The sequence below is a fragment of the Homalodisca vitripennis genome, chromosome 3, assembly GCF_021130785.1.
Source record: "Homalodisca vitripennis isolate AUS2020 chromosome 3, UT_GWSS_2.1, whole genome shotgun sequence".
Taxonomy (NCBI): domain Eukaryota; kingdom Metazoa; phylum Arthropoda; class Insecta; order Hemiptera; family Cicadellidae; genus Homalodisca; species Homalodisca vitripennis.
Genome location: NC_060209.1, coordinates 153,749,881 through 153,767,382, shown reverse-complemented (window position 1 = coordinate 153,767,382; position 17,502 = coordinate 153,749,881). Strand labels below are relative to the sequence as shown.

The 17,502-nt window shown below is 30.8% G+C and overlaps 1 protein-coding gene across 2 annotated transcripts in view; it reads left to right on the top strand.

Annotated features, from left to right (window-relative positions):
• LOC124357675 (ethanolamine kinase 1) overlaps positions 1-17,502 on the top strand; it is a 46,556-nt gene extending 29,054 nt beyond the window's left edge. For both annotated transcript variants that reach the window (XM_046809661.1, XM_046809660.1), the window contains exons 3-7: positions 146-283; positions 714-973; positions 3,267-3,490; positions 8,048-8,267; positions 9,267-17,502. In XM_046809661.1, coding sequence (XP_046665617.1) covers positions 146-283; positions 714-973; positions 3,267-3,490; positions 8,048-8,267; positions 9,267-9,339 — 915 coding nt within the window. In that variant the 3' untranslated portion in view covers positions 9,340-17,502. The remainder of the gene's footprint in view (positions 1-145; positions 284-713; positions 974-3,266; positions 3,491-8,047; positions 8,268-9,266) is intronic.

The following is a 17,502-nucleotide window of genomic DNA, read 5'->3' as shown; positions in this document are numbered from 1 at the left end:
ACATCAACTGTCATCTCTCTTGTACTCAACTTTGATATCAGATGTACATAAAATTTGAAAAACTTCCATTGAACAACTGTAACAGTTGGGTAACAGCGTTATTTCGTAACTGACAGATAAGTGTGAATATGTTGTTGTTATTCAGATCTTCACTGATGGTATCACCAACAATCTGATAGGCTGCTTCAACCCAGAATGTCCCACAGATGTGATCCTGGTCAGGGTGTATGGACAGAACACAGACCTGTTGATAGACAGGAAGGCCGAGACGGAAACAATCAAGGTGAGCACTGTACACACAATTTATCTAAGAACATTAAAAGATTTGATTGTCGATTTAGATGTCATATTTGTATCCAAAATTTAAAATAAAAAATCTACATAACTTAATCATAAGTACTTATAAATCATTTCTTTTTTGTGCCATTTAGTTAAGCATTTAGTTTACGACAAATGGGAAAATATTTTAAAGATTGATCTAAGCTGTTTCTAAAAAATTATATATTTGACAATAGTCATATTAAGAGAGAAAATACTATGTTTTGTATAATTCATAGTTGGGAAAATTTGGGGAAATACATGTTTGAATATATTTTTCTATACAACTCATTTGTTAGTCTCAGGGTATTTGAAAATAAATATTTTTTTTAAATGACCTTTTATAGATAAAATATAATATTATATAGTAAATATTTTATTGCTGTACATTATAGGTGCTACAAGGCGTAGGTTTCGCCCCACCCCTGTTTGCAACATTCAACAATGGGCTGGCATACCAGTACATTCCTGGAGAAGTGTTGACTGTAGAAACCGTCTGTGCACCGTCGATCTATCCCCTCATTGCTCGCAAGATGGCACAGTTACATAAAGTCAAGTTCCATGACTCCCAGCCACAGCCAACCCTATGGGCCAAAATCCGCAAGTTCATCAGTCTAGTCCCAAATGAATATGCACCATCAGAAAAACAGCAGAGGTAATGATATGTTTTTCATTCCACTTTATAAGTAAGAACTAACATACAATACGTATGTATGTTGTATGTTCGTATGTTTTCTAATATTAAGGAATATTTCATTTTCGATTGTTATGACAACATGGTACAAAAAAAATTGAAGTCGTAAATTACTAGGTTTTATTTGTGTTTTGTAAATAAAGAAACCAGCACAAACAATAATCATTACTTACTCTTACCTGTAGTAAAACTACTTGTTTTGAGTAACTACATTTTTTCTCAGTATTTTTTAGATTAACTCAGAACATACGAAAACCATTAATTATGTCATCATAGACAAAAACAAAATTTTGCATTCAGAAAATAGATATGGTTTCTGAAATTGGTGTAACATTTTAAAATTTTTAATTTAATGTAAAACGTATACTTAATCTTTACGTACAAAGATTGAATTATGATATTCTTGGTGTAGAGAACATAAGGAGAGTTCTTAGTATTTCTTTCAATGTATTCATGCAAAATTATATGTGTAACCTTTTAAAAACTGAAACACATTATTAATCACTTAAATGGTTACTGTGTTGACCTATACAAAATGTTTCAAGTATGCTTGGTATTAAACAGGCAACTTTATCAATACAGTGTTCAACTGTGTAATTTGGAAATGTTATTTTTGTGTAGTCCATCTTTATTAAACGTACGTTGCACTGTCAAACTTCCAATACATAAAGTATTTTAGTTTGGTGTTGAAATGGTTATATTCAGTTAGAAACAGTGTAATCTAATGATCAGGGGAGAATTTTGTAAAAATTGTATAAATGTGTAGTAAATTGGCTATCCTTGAATATAACCTAATTTTATCCAGTATATGTCTTTAGTTTAAAAGACGTTAGCGTTTGGAGTGAGTTCAAGTTGCTCCAGTTACTGTCAGGGCAGTATTGATAAGTAACAAACTGGCAAAATTATTGTTTCCAGAGGCAACAACACACTAACTTTACTGGAACTCCTTGTCAACCTATATATATGTAGTCACTTGCGTTTTACCGACAAATTATATCTTCCTACCAGTATTTGTTTCTTACCCTCAAAGACAAATCAATCAGAAAATATTACCTTTGTTTTATTACTGTAAAACCAATCCTATACTGTTTTACGTATAACAAGACAACTTCAAACGCAATAAACTCTAAAAGTTTCTAATATTTATTTCTAACAGTATAAAGTTATTTATATTGATGTGCCTCTTGTTTTTAGTTATATATTATAGAGACTATAGTTGGATTAAAACAGCACTGTTATTGGTTATAAAATTCGGTTACCATATTCATTGAGTTAATTTTAGTATCTAAATATAAAATAAATCATAAGTCATATATTCTACTGAAAATATATATTGGCTACATGTATACCTACAGTAAAATTGTATTTCTCTTTTGGAGTGTTACCTGATGAAACAAATACTAATTTCAAAAGCTATTATCCAAATTAGAGGAAAATTATACGAAACTGTTTGTTATTTCAATATTAGTATAATATGGAATAACTTCTAGTTTATATAAACTGTATGTGTATTGTAATAACCTTTGTGAGGTCATGTGATCCTCTTTATGATTAGCTCTTGTGTAAGATGTGTTGTACTCTATAACATGAGTGTTCAGGAAAGTCATACGTCGTGATGTTTCTGAGATTGTATTGTGGGAGATCTCCTACCAGCACGGTCCCAGGATGAGTATGACTTCTAGCACAATCGTAACGCTATTCAGCATATTCTTCACCACTGCCTTTCTCAATCTGTGTTTTCCTGCTGTGTTATTATTTCAAGGACATTAAAAACCATTTAAGAACATTAAAAAGGAATGCAAAGTGTTGAAATATGGGAGAGAAATTGGTCTGTAATCACGTTTTATGTTTGAAGTTTTGTTAAAATATTCATAACAAAATGTGAATTCTTATAACTATTTATTTATATAGTTTTAGTTTAATCATTATATAAATACTACAGTAATTGTTATTAATGCTCTCGGTTACTTAGTACTATAAAAATAATGCATTTATTCATAGTAATTTTAAAATGGCATTAAATCACCAAAAGGTTAAATATTGAACCATTCTTGAAAATGCTTACATATTCAAATAATTATTTTGTATACTTTTAATTTTCCTTCAGTCGTCGCATTTAATTTTGTAAAATTTCTGTTGTCCTATGTAACTTTGGTTCAAAATTTATCGTTGATTGCATATTATTGGAAATAAGTTAAAACAGTCTGAAACTGAAGTGATGATAACAGCACTAAGGTGAGAGTATTGTGTGCAGGTATGTGTCTCTTGTGGCAGGGGGAGCGGAGATGTTGGGTCGTGAACTGGAGCAGCTGACTACGGAGTTGAGCTCGCTTGGCTCTCCTGTTGTCTTTTGTCACAATGACCTGCTGCTGGCCAACGTCATCCACCAGCCGGGCTCTGTCAACTTCATTGACTACGAGTATGCAGCGTACAACTACCAGGCTTATGACATCGGTAACCACTTTGACGAGTTTGCCGGTCAGTTCACACTCACTTAGCTATTTGGTAGTGTACGGTTACAATAGGACTTGTCTTATCAAGGATGCATTAGTACTTGTCTTATCAATAATGCATTAGTATTTATGATGGATCTGATAAAGGGATAAAATTTGATAAGATATTAGCTTATCATCAGAAGTCTTTTAATTAGGACACATGATTCTGTCTTTCCTCTCAGTTTTTTTCTTTCTTCATTTTGATTTTGAAGCACTCATTATGAATACTAGATTGTAAAAGTATATATAAAAATACAATTTATAAGACATCTGCTTTGAATACAAACTGATCCAGATATAAAATATTTTCAGCTAAGGAAAAGAATTATTTATTTGTAACTGTATAGATCTATTTTGTTTTTTACATTTTTTTACTAAGTTTGACATTAAGATTTCTTAACAGTTTGATGACATTAACAGTTCTTCATTAAGATAGGTATAGTCTAAATTTATCAGTTGCTTTCGAAAATTTTACTTTTGAACGAATAGGCCGATTTAAAAATAAGATTGGGGTTATTATATCAGAAAAATAAACACAAGTCCACGAACTAAAATAGTCAACCACAAATTGTACTGTGGTTGAATTTATTTATTTATTTACTCTTTATTCATTGAATATACGTTTAATAACTTCATAAAAATTACTTAACTAATATACTTATAAACTGAGGTTATACTTATACGAGGTTATAATGTGATTTATAGCGACCAAATATACATGAATTACAATCAAAATTGGACTACATATCTATTATTAAATTCTCATAATTTTAATATTAGAAAGAACTTATTCTTGCTCTCGGTGACATAAGGCAGAGACTGCAGTAGGATCTTCCGAATGATTCCGTCACAGCGGGCGTTGAAAAGTTAACAAACCGGGAGTTGTCACTTATGAATTGGCTTTTAATAATCTTGCTTGGATACCTATTGCAGTCCACATATACAAGGTTAGACTGGAAGTTGTCTCTTATGAATTGGCCTTTGAGGAAGCTTGGTTAGATACCTATTGTTCCACAGATACAAGGTTAGGCTGGGAGTTGTCTCTTATGAATTGGCCTTTGAGGAAGCTTGGTTAGATACCTATTGTTCCATAGATACAAGGTTAGGCTGGGAGTTGTCTCTAATGAATTGGCCTTTGAGGAAGCTTGGTTAGATACCTATTGTTCCACAGATACAAGGTTAGGCTGGGAGTTGTCTCTTATGAATTGGCCTTTGAGGAAGCTTGGTTAGATACCTATTGTTCCACAGATACAAGGTTAGGCTGGGAGTTGTCTCTAATGAATTGGCCTTTGAGGAAGCTTGGTTAGATACCTATTGTTCCACAGATACAAGGTTAGGCTGGGAGTTGTCTCTAATGAATTGGCCTTTGAGGAAGCTTGGTTAGATACCTATTGTTCCACAGATACAAGGTTAGGCTGGGAGTTGTCTCTAATGAATTGGCCTTTGAGGAAGCTTGGTTAGATACCTATTGTTCCACAGATACAAGGTTAGGCTGGGAGTTGTCTCTTATGAATTGGCCTTTGAGGAAGCTTGGTTAGATACCTATTGTTCCATAGATACAAGGTTAGGCTGGGAGTTGTCTCTAATGAATTGGCCTTTGAGGAAGCTTGGTTAGATACCTATTGTTCCACAGATACAAGGTTACGAACTGAAAAGCTCTGCACTGCCTTACTGATAATATGGCCACCACAACTTGTAGAGTTCAATGTTAAATTTTAGTATTACTGTAATGAAGAGTATAAAAGCAGTCTTGTTAAGGTGTTTTTAATATTGTTGCTTAAAATTCAATTTTTAAAATTTATCGACATGTAATTGATCTTGGAAGTTTGTTCTTTTAAGAACGTTATTCATTTTATTGTAAGAAATGAGTACATAATTGTGTTTTGTTTTTGCATAATGTACAAGGGCTATTCAGAAAGTAAGGAAAGTTCTGGAATTTAAAAACCCAAGTACAAGAAAACATTTTATTAAATATATGTAAAAGAGGGACTACAATAATAATTTTATACATAAGCACCATAGAAATTCAGGCACTTATCATAGCGGTGGACAAGCTTTGAAATTCCTGTGTTGTAGAATTCTGCCACCTGTGATCTCAGCTACTCAGTTACGCGTACCTGGAGCTCCTCATCTTGTCTAAACGCTGTGTTGCTAGCTAGGTCTTCATTTTCTGGAACAAGTGAAAATCACTTCAAGCAAGTTCAGGACTGAAGGGGGATGAGGAAAAACATTCCAATTTAACGAGTTCAAGAGTTCTTTTACACTGTTTGCCGTCTTGCAAAAGCAAAATTTTTGATGCCAATTTTTATTTTCGCTTATTAGGGGAATGTTCCCCTAAAAAACATAAGTGTGTTCCCTCACTCCATGCACTATAATTTTATTTCACAATACACGATTCACCCAGGTTTTGTCTTCTATTCGATTTGATCCAGTAGTGCATCATCATGACTGTGGTAGCCTTCCAAAAACGTCAAAGCTGCCACCATTTGTTGTTATTTATGATGATATGTAAGCGTTTTTGGCACCCATGTTGCACAAAATTTTTGGTAGCCTAACTTCTGTGAAACAATTTAAAGCAATGAAGTCAGTGAAACTTGTGGGAAACTCAGTTATTGTGAATCAGCGGTTTTCACAAATCTTTTCATCAACTTTGGTAACCAAATCGTCAGTCACAATGCTTGGAGGTCCACTCTTCTCTTGATCATGAACGTTTGTTCTGCCATTTTTAAACTGAATGCACCACTTCCTGACATAACTTTCAGTCATTACGTTGTTCCTGTACACTTCACACAGTTCCCGATGAATTTCTTTTGGTTTTAACCCTTTTAACCCCGGCCATTAAATCAAGTGATGTGCCAGAAATCCCAAGCCATTTTCAGACAAAATGTAAGGGTTTTGTAAAAAATTCATAAAATCAGTTATTTTTTAAGATATTTAGGTAATTCTTTTTTTTTTTGCTTCTTTATACATGTAGCTAACAGAAATATACAAATAAAATTATTATTTTGAAAGTAATTTTTTTTACATACATATACATATATAAAAAATAAATAAAAATGAAAACATTTCAAGTTTGATCATGGAAACCATATAGATAAAAAAATATTTGACACAAAAATACCCATTTACTTTATGGTATATTTAATCCTTAATAAAAGGAAACAAAAATTATAGGCCTACCTTATTTACAAGTGGAGTAACATCATTTTTGTAAAGCCGTGTAAATTTTTCTTTTTGCCATTTCTGGGCAAGGCAATGTAACAAGACCTTTGAAATTCACAGTACTTAAAATAAACATAAAACCAAAGTTATTTCTGACAAAATAACTAAAACTGTTCATAATCTAAATTTAAAAAAAGTTTTAAAACAATATTTTCAAGACAAAACAATATGTTTTCAAGATATCTATCACTCAAATCGTCGTCACTAATCACATCCACACCATTTGCAACTAGGTTACTAATTAGTGTATTTTCACTTGCGGGAGACTTTGAACATGTCTTTTACTCATTTTGAAATCAAACAAATAATAATCTAAAACTTTAACTGCCGTACTTTACACTGCTTTAACCTAAAACTGTGAAGAAAACGGAATATTCACAACCACGTGATGTACAGCTGTCTGCAACAAGCGTGAGCAGTCAGTCGAGACGAACTGCAATTGCTCAGTTACAGACTGACAAAATACGAAGTCAAACCATTACAAACTAATATATTTCGATGCAAAATATCTTTGTGCATAAGTCTGTGAAATTTCAAAGCATTTGGTGAAATAGGTGGCCAGTAAAGTAATAAAAAGTGCACGTCCGCACTATACGGACGTCGGGAGTTGACGCCATTTTTACGACGTCCGTATAGTACGGACGTCGGGGTTAAAAGGGTTAAGTTTTTTTTCCAACAAACAATGAATAATAGACCGCACTTAAAAACTGGCGGGACTGCAGCACACATTTCAAATTTGAATATAAAAATAACGGGCAGTGTGGAAATGTTCGCTTTGTCATGGATGGATGCTGACTGAAGTGCCACCAATATAAAGGATGTCTATTATTTTTAAATCAACAATAAACCAAATGATAGAATAAATCAGTACTGTTAAGTTTTTTAAAGACTGCTCCAGCATATAACACTGTCAGCTTAGGTTTATTGTTTTTTTTAGAGCGACAAGCAAATTGTTGGATTATTTTACTTGGAGATAATTTGGTAGACCTTATTAACTAGTAATAATTGTGCTACAGTAACTCTTTACTTATCAGAAAGCGAAGAATATGACAAACAGTTTATTCTAGATACAGCTGGGAAAATATACTAAATGGATATTTATTAAGTAACAGGTTAGAAGTTTATTATAAAAGGGTACTTTTGGGTAATACTTGTGGGAAAAAATATTCTATATTTTATATTCTATTTTACCGAAACAAATACTTTCTCTTCCCAGTAAACTGTTTACAATCAATTAATTTTTACCATTATAAATGTATGAAAATGTAAGGTGCCAAAATGTGATGAAATTGTACCATTGTAAGTGGGTGTGTTATAGGTGTAACAGATGTAGATTTCTCCCGGTATCCCTCTCAATCGCTGCAATGGGACTGGTTGAGGATATATCTGACAGAGTACACTGGCTGTCCACCCTCTGACGACCAGATACACTCCCTGTATGTGCAGGTCAACAAGTTTGCTCTTGCAGCCCATTTCCTGTGGGGCGTCTGGGCCCTGGTGCAAGCGGAACATTCCAATATTGATTTTGATTTTCTAGAGTGAGTTTCTGTTTATGTACAATAATTTAAACTATTCATTTACAATATTATTTTCATCATTGTTGTCTGATAAGCAGTATTAGTTTAATCAGATATGTAAATTGCAATCCAAGAAAATATTAGAATACTTACATGAACGTGTTCTGAAGTATTCCAAAATGTTGCAGACTCACTTTGTTGCAAAGACAACTAATTGGTTAGCCCAGCTCACTGTTGTGTCTACAGTGTTCGATCACTGACGTGCCAAATTAAAACCTACAGTAACTCTTGACACAAATTTAGAAAAGAAATACAATTTTTCTGACTAGATATTTAGATTTCTGGACTAATAGATTGCGGAAATTGTAATTTATAATAACAAATTAGCTAATTAATAATTGGATTGTGTGTATAAATAGTGTTGTCTCATGATCACAAGCAAACCTTGTGCATTAATATTGATTTTTGTCATTTGTTTACCTGAAATACAGTCATATCACTAAAAACTGAATTACAGTGCTGTACATACATAAGGAAACTAACGTCATAATTTAACAGGCTTTGGTAAAAAATTTTAAAATATTTAATAGAGTGAATTGGTGCAAAAATCTCTTTCAAATGTCAATCACAGCACTACTCCATCCTAAAGACACATTAAACGTTGCTTATAAATAGTTTGATTATTTCTGTAAAGATGGCCATTTATTTTTATGAGCAGTTACAGTTATGTGTTCTTATTTGAAAATATTTACATACAATTATCTAGTCTTGTATTCATAATTTATTATGGTTTTAGATGGTTTTTGCCTTTAATACAAATTAAAAACGCATGATCAATAAGTTTTGAACTATTCACTATTAAATTTTCTATTTGTTGTTTATCAGTAAATTGTATTTTTTCCAACAAATTGTAAAAATTATTCCGATTTTGTTACTATATAATGCACTGAAATATGATATAAGCTTTCCTTATTTTCTCGAAATGGTATTAAATACTATATTTGGACATTTGTGTTTCAGATATGCAGGCCTTCGGTTGAATGAGTACTTTAGCAAAAAGGAGTCATTCCTGGCAATGAAAATGCCAAGGTGATATATGTGCCAAACATTCCCTACAGACAAGATTGCACTTGACTGTTACATGGTGTTACACAGGATCCCCTCCCCTTTCCCCTTACCTTCATGTGGCAGTTGTACTGTTGTACCCGACAGGTGTAACTCCAGGATAGCAAACTGTACATTCCAATCAAAACATTCCAGTAGAAGAATTGAACATTTATCTAAAACTAATTGAAAATCACGCTGTGTACCTTTTTAATATTGTTTGTTGTATGTTTAAATAATGAAAAACTTGTTATTGATTTTTTCAATATTTTCTATTTATACGATTTTGTTAAAAACTCTATCAGTATTTTAAATTGTAGATCGTACACATTTTTTAAAATAACACTTGCAGTAAATGTAGAGTAGATTTTGTTGTTGTAATCTTTGAGCTCATTTCAATTTCATGATAGGATTTTCTGATAAAACAAAATTAATTAATTGAAATTAATTGATGAAATAATTATGAATTATGTGAGAATTTTCAAATGGTACAAGGTGGCTTGAATAAATTCTTTGATTTGAGTGATAAATGTTTTGAGGGTCAATCAAATTTAAAAAAATTGTGTTTCCAAACTTGGTGCAAACAGATAGTTAATTCATGTATAGTTAGTTAAATAAGCCAATGCAATTAGGAGTTTGGTTGGCAATTTTGAATCAACTTTTTAGTGACTTCCTACACTCAGAATTAATTTTTTTAATTCAAAAAGTTTTATATTAGGTCAAGATGAACTAAAAGAATAGAGTTTGCCCACAAGTTAACATAGCTAAAAAAAAAAATATATATATATATATGAAACATTTAGCAGAATGTCCTCAGAAAAATGTATACAGTTGAAAATCGATTCAAGAATTTGTAAATTAGAAACAGTTTTACGATTAAGGCTGTTTATTATGAATCATTTCTGTCCCTAGTGGAAGTTGTGAGTTAGCACTCCACTAACTCGTAAAATGCAGTATGGATTGAAGCTATTACAAGGGTATTTCATTTTTAATTAAGGCAATTTGGTTCTTAGTGACAAATGTTTTTAGTGTGATGCTTTTATTTAAAGTTAAAACAGTTAAATTTGTCTTCAAGGTCTTAAAAATATTTCATCAAATTTGTACTTAAAAAATTGAAATCATGTTTCAATTAGGTTTTTAACAGTGTTTACTAACTCAAATTTTGGAGTACATCTACAGTTAGTATAACATTTGTTTGAATTAAAAAAACTTAAACTCCTTTTTAACTCCTTGGTGTGAACTTGATTTGACTGTCGGATGTCACAATATAGATTTTAATATTCATATTTTTTAAATGCTTGGTGATCAGACACCCTAAAAATATTGAATGTATTGCATAAAGTTTTATTTTTTAAATCTTTGAACATAATTTTACTAGTTTTTATCACAGAATAAACCTTAATTAATATATAAGTTGAAGTGTCAAATAAAACCGCTTGTATTATATTATGTTTACTTGAACATCATGTTACTTATTTACTTGTAGTTACCATGTTGTGTTTAGAACTGAGTAAACAATTGGCTAGTGATCTGCTTGTTTTATGTGTTTTTACTGCAGTGATGTTTTACCTTTTGCTTTAAAATTTGTGGGATTAAATTATTGTCAAATGTGCTTAGGTTTTATTTTAAATGTTTTAAAGTGGTAGTAATAAATCAAGTTTTTTTTAATAGCTAAATAGATTTAAAGCATCTATGTTACCTATGTACAAAGCTATAAGGTTTATACTATAAGGTAGTGATTAATATAGTTCAGTGTATTAAAATAAAATCATTATCCAACCAATAATTCTAAACATTAAACAGTTTAAAAGAGTAAAAGCATTTAAATAATTAATATTTTCTGAAACTGCATAACTACTGTATTACAATATGTTCATTTCATTCATCACCTTTATTTTTGTAAAGTTTATGTGTTCTCTTTGAAAATAAAATAATTAATTATTAAAATGTACCTATTTGATAGTACCAATATTAAACTGTAATAGTACCCTGATTTATGTGGGGATTTTATTGTTGTTTATAGGTTAGTATATGTTTTTATCCATTTACGTACTTTTGAGAATAGTCATCTTGAGTTGGCCAATTTTTAGGGTAAGTAGTGATAAATGGAAAAAGATATCTGGAGATATGCTCTGTTATTTTGAAATGGGATTTCTTCAGTTATAATCATTATGCATACTATAGTTTTGATTTGTTATTTAAATTCATACACATATTCCATGTATATTGAAATTATTTAGAACGTAATATTGTTTTAAAATCAAAAAGTGGTAGATTATGATTCTCAATTCTGAACTCAACTATGTCCTATTTAAGACTCATTTCATGCTGCCAAATTCTGGTATGTTAAGTGTTTAATCCTGCTCTCCATGTCAAGTTAAGTGGTCACTGATGTTTAAGGAAACGGTGGCAACAATAAATTAAGGAATAACTAAGGAATTACTCTAGTTAATTATGTAACTCCTGAAGAGGTATTGTGATGCAATTGTATTTAGATGAGGTAAGAATGCCATTTGATTGTTTCTTGTTTGGGTTTCCTTTTAACTGCAGTGAAATCTAATAATGTGGTTCAAAATGATGTACTTGATTTTGATATAAATTATTGATGTCAAAAGTACCATTGTAAAGTTGTGTCATTGTACAAAGGCTATATTTTCTTATTGACCCCAACGTCACATCCATTAGGAATTGAGTTTTCTAAACGATACTATGACACAATAGTTTAACCCTCGTAGGACCAACTAATGGTATATCGGTAATTTGGATTTTGACACAATTAGATAATAATTCACTTCACTATTCAGGCACATTTCTACTATGACCCTGTTAACAGTTTTTATATCATTTAGTTGCACAATTGTCACCAGTTCCGGGAACTCCTGCCTCCTGAAATGATTGACATTTAAGATAGACAACTGCCTGATATTATTTTGAGTTTGTATCACAGTAAATTATCATGTAATGGTTAAGATCAACAATAATATGAGACTACAACAGACACCCAACCCTGCTGGTTGCTTTTTTCACAAATAATACCCAAAATCCAAAATAACTTACTGTTAAGTTTGTTTATAGTGTTGTTTAGTATGTTTACAAAGAGTTTAAATGTTTCACAATTATTTAAAGACATTTGAACAAAGATAAAATAGCCAGTCAAAGCTAATTTTAACATTTTTTTATTGTTTCAAAATTTTATTATTATTATTTATCCTCTTTTTTCAGTAAAGTTTTGATAAAAATTGTTTAAATAACTTGCTATCTCCATTCAACTAATTTATAAATGTATATACGTACTAAATCTCACTCCAACATTTTTTTATCTTTCCATTCAATTTGTGTAATCAAAATATTCATTTTTGTAACAAAAATGTTGTTTGTGGGTCAGCGAACAAATTTTTCTCTCCTCAAATGACAGCATTTATGTTTTTAAATGGTTCCCTAGTTTATGCAAATAAAAACTGTCAATGATACAATTCTCATAAACCAGTACAATTTAAAAAAAACCGACATGGAAAGGTTCTAAAAGGGCTATTTTCAGATAAGACATATGCCAAATCATACAGTCACTGAACCCCTTTCATCAATTTCACAACAGCTTTGTTATTGTCCAATTTACATCTCAGAGCTTACTTCCACTTCGTAAGGAGGCAGGAGTAGTCATGCTTGCTCTAACATTCCAGTTTCCTTCCACTGCGGTAAAATACAATGCAGTGACTTTAAATTGTGTTGCTGCAACAGTTTAAATACATATAATTTTTGTTGTAACAGTTCTGTAACCATTCCAGTAGTGTATTGTAACAATGCAGTTACATTTACCTCTAATATAAGTCATATTAATGGTAACTGGTAGCTGATTAGTTGATTATACCTGATCAAGGCCCTTTTTACACAAATTTTACTGCAACAATTCTTGAAGGGATGGTGTACTGCATCTTTCAAACAAAATAATGTGAAGTGACATATAAAGTTGAATGAGACAGACAGAAACTGTTATGCAGATAATCCTTATGATACTGGTGAGCACTAATCCACCTAGTACTGCAAGTTCATTTTAAACTCAATTTGGACATTTGTTGGATAATTTTAAAACAAGTGTATAACCAAAGATTTTTTATAATAACATTAATGATACATACACAGATAGACTACGCGAAATAAGGAAATATTGGCTATTAAATATATTAAAGAGTTACAGAATTGGTTTTTGTTATTAATATTTAATTATTATTAAATTACAATTCTTAAATAATAAGTTAGTTTTACATTAATCATGCTACATAGAACAACATCAACGTTTGTCTAGGTACATTGCTAAATATTTTTTTTATTTTGTGGTAAATTGCCTCTTGCAATCTTTCAAATAAGGTTTTATTTACATTTTGCGAGATATACAGAGTCATATTATAACTGGTATAGCAAGAAATTTCCTGTGCAGCAAAATTACTGGAATGTTTTTATCAGTCTAGGGAAATTGCTTGAATAAAACATTATGTATTTGCATGTTAGTACCTTATTGTATGTTATTTTTTTAAAAACAGCAATAATAAAGTTTACGTAGTGCACCGAAACATTTTTAGATTATGTAACGACATTTCAGTGCACTATCAATCGAGTGATATTTTAGACAAGACGATCTATCTAAAACTATTTTCTTTGTGCAGTTTGATTTAAAGGTACTTTTCTATAAGACATTATTTGATTAATTGTACTTGTGTTTCATTACTGTAATAGAACTTATCTGATATTTTTGTTTCACATATATATAGCTTGAAACAATCATGTTTTTTAAACATGATATTTATTGGCAGATCAATATTAAAAAATGCTGTCCAATGCTGCATGCCACTCTTCTAAGTTGTGTTATTCTATTTAGTATTCTATTAGACCTGGACATGCTTACTGACATATATAGTAATTTAATAAATTACCTCCATCATACATTCCAAATTTGTTTCGAGTTTACATGTAGTCCTCAAGCTTTCATCAAAGAACAGGTCAATCTGCAAAGATGGTTTAGACGTTAAAGAATCACACACACGAACTCAAATTATATCTTCTTACCCTTACAGTACGATGGACATATCCATTTTAAATGTTTTATATGTTTATCTTATTGTTTTTTTTTGTTCATGTGTTTTTGTTTTTGACGTGGAAGCCACCTGGTGAATTGATCTGTTCTTCAACGTAACCCTGAGGATGATTTTTTAACAATGAAACATGTACAAAATTTGGAATGTAATAAATTAAATTAATATTTCTACGTCTTATTATTCATTTAAGACTTATTAATTATTCTAAAAGCATGGTGTACTCAATCGCAGTATCATGCTTCTTTCCAAATATGCGTGTTAAACACTGTTCATGTGACTCAAAAGGATCATGCATCTTACACCTCAGAACTTTCACCCATTAATTACATTTGTTTATTCATTCAGGTTGCTGAATAATAATCAGTGCTTCAATGACATGATTATGTTATGTCATAATCAGTTGCCATCACTTGCTGCTCTTCCTCTCTATGAGAGAAAATGAACATTTTGCCTTATAAGACAAAAATCCACTAATAGCTGACAAATATAGATTAAGATTTTAATTTATGGTAAAAATAAAATATTACAAAATTGTTAGTTCAGTAATTGTTGCGGACAAACACGTACTTACTATTCAGACGTTCCTAGTTCTTTGTTTTATAGTAAAGATTTAACCGTTTCTTGAGTCATAAAGACTGTGGTGTAAGTAAGTACTCCATTGGTTGTGTAAGAACCATACAATAGCTTATAAATGTTGTAGTGAAAGTGTAAACCTATGTTAATTTGAAATTACAGCATTTAATCAATATTAAAGTTAAAACTGTACAGTCTGTGTACATAAATTACTGTACCTGTTTGTGTCAATGTACACAATCATTTATATGTAGCTTCCTCTATGTACAAGGGCATATACTCTTATTATTTTAATATATACATTTTTTGAAAGCTAGTCATATTTGTAAATCATTTTCATTTTTCTTTTGTGATACACTAATTTATATATTTATTAGATGATAATTGCAAGACGATGTGATTGTCTATTTTATTGTTTGATTTACAAAAATAAATATTCTTTGCAACGATAATGTGATAACTTGTTTACCATTTGTACTTAATTTATATTCCTATTATTTATTTATCATAAAAACAAATTTTAAATTAGAGTGAAGTTTTCATATTTTCTGTATAAATAGGGAAGTATTGAATATGATATTTATTGTGAATGTTTTCTGATGTAGCTTATTTATATCATTAAGTGAAAGTTACTCCCTGACTAATATACGAGGGTTATCCAGAAAGTAGATTACGTTTTGATATAAACAATAAATTATTTTATATATATAATATATATATACTGTATATATTTGAAAGTGGCACTAATATACTATTTTTCAATATAGTCGCCATACAAATTTAGGCATGTATCATAGCGGTGAACTAGTTTTGAAATTCTGCCGCCTGATACTTAACCAGGTAGTCACACCCTTCTGCAGTTCCACGTCATCATCAAAGCGCTGCGTTGCAAACCAGGTCTTCATTGCTGAAAACAGGTGGTAGTCAGGGGTTGCAAGGTCCATACTGTAAGTCGGATGTGGAAACACCTCACACTGAAATTCATCCAGGACTTCTCGAGTCTGATTTGCCATATGTAATCGGGCGTTGTGCAAAAACAAAATTTTTGAACTTAACTTTCCACTGTGCTTGTTTTGTATTGCTTTACTTAAGTTTTCCAAGGTTTCACAATGGTAAAACCATAAACTTTCAGAATTTATGGTTGGGCTACGTTCTAAGAAATCAAGGAGAACTCCTATCATGTCCAAAAAAACAGTAACCATAATTTTCCACGCCAACAGTGTTGTGTGCATGCACTTCCATAGTTTTTTAGGGGAGTGTGTGTGCCCCTAATCCATAGGCTGTAATTTGGTTTTCGCAATTCACGGAAGTCTCGTCCCCCTGTAATCATTCAATCAAGCAGTGAATCACCATCTTATTCGTGTCTATATAAGCCATATACTGGCTGGATAGTCATTGAATGCAGAAACGCCCTGACATCAAAATGGCCACGATAGTAACTACCTTAGCAACTACAGAGCGAAACGTAATCTACTTTCTGGATAGCTCTCTTAATAACTATTTCATTATAACTAAATTAAAATAATAATCAACTTTTAATGACATTGATATATTTTCTAAGATGAAACTAATGTTTAAAATTATTACTGAAGTTGGGCAGTTCCTCTAGATGAAAGTTTTATAAAAAAAAAAACTGAGAAGAAAACTAAGCATCTATTGTCAAAGGTATGTTGAGAATATCCACTGAAAGTGCTATAGCAATATTTAAAGTTATTGCTGACAAACAAGAAAACTGGTTTTGAAAATTTAATGCTGTCAATGTATACTGATGTAAGAAAATACATTAACACTTTAAAAAATTGCTTTTTTGTAATAAAAACATCTTGTAATATGTTTTGTAACATATTGTTATAACCTGTTGGTCCAAGTTCTACACTATCAATTCCTTTTTGTTAGGTCTAGTACTGATAATAAGTGAAACATCATCTTATATTCATTTGTTAAAATTTTTTGTTGTGTGCAACTCATTGGCAACTTGGTAATTAATACAGGTTTTGTACAAATTTTTGATAGTAGAAAGGTAATTTTGAAACAGTTTAAAAGGGAAAACTTAATGATCACTCTGTAAAAGAGCAAGTCAATTTTGTTTGCTACTCCAAAAAGTTATTTTAAATTATCTCTTCAGAGTTTATAAAATTGTGTTCAAAAACTAATTTAAAACGTATAATATAAATATTGTAATATTATGAATAGCCCAATTTGTTTTAAGACTACTTCTGCAAATTAATGCACATATAATTGAATTAGTATTGGTAAAATTTAGCAAATAATTTAAAAATCTAGGTGTTTAAAAAGTTGCTGATGGGTTAGTTGGTGCATTTATTTATTTTTAGAGTAATTCAAAAGGTGCAATTATCAATATATTTATTTTTAATATTTTACAATGTAGTTCTTTTAAAGTTATCAATACAAACACTGAACATACTTATTTTGTTGAGTACTTGTCCATTATGTACTATTGTTGTAAAATAAAGATTGAGATTGAAATA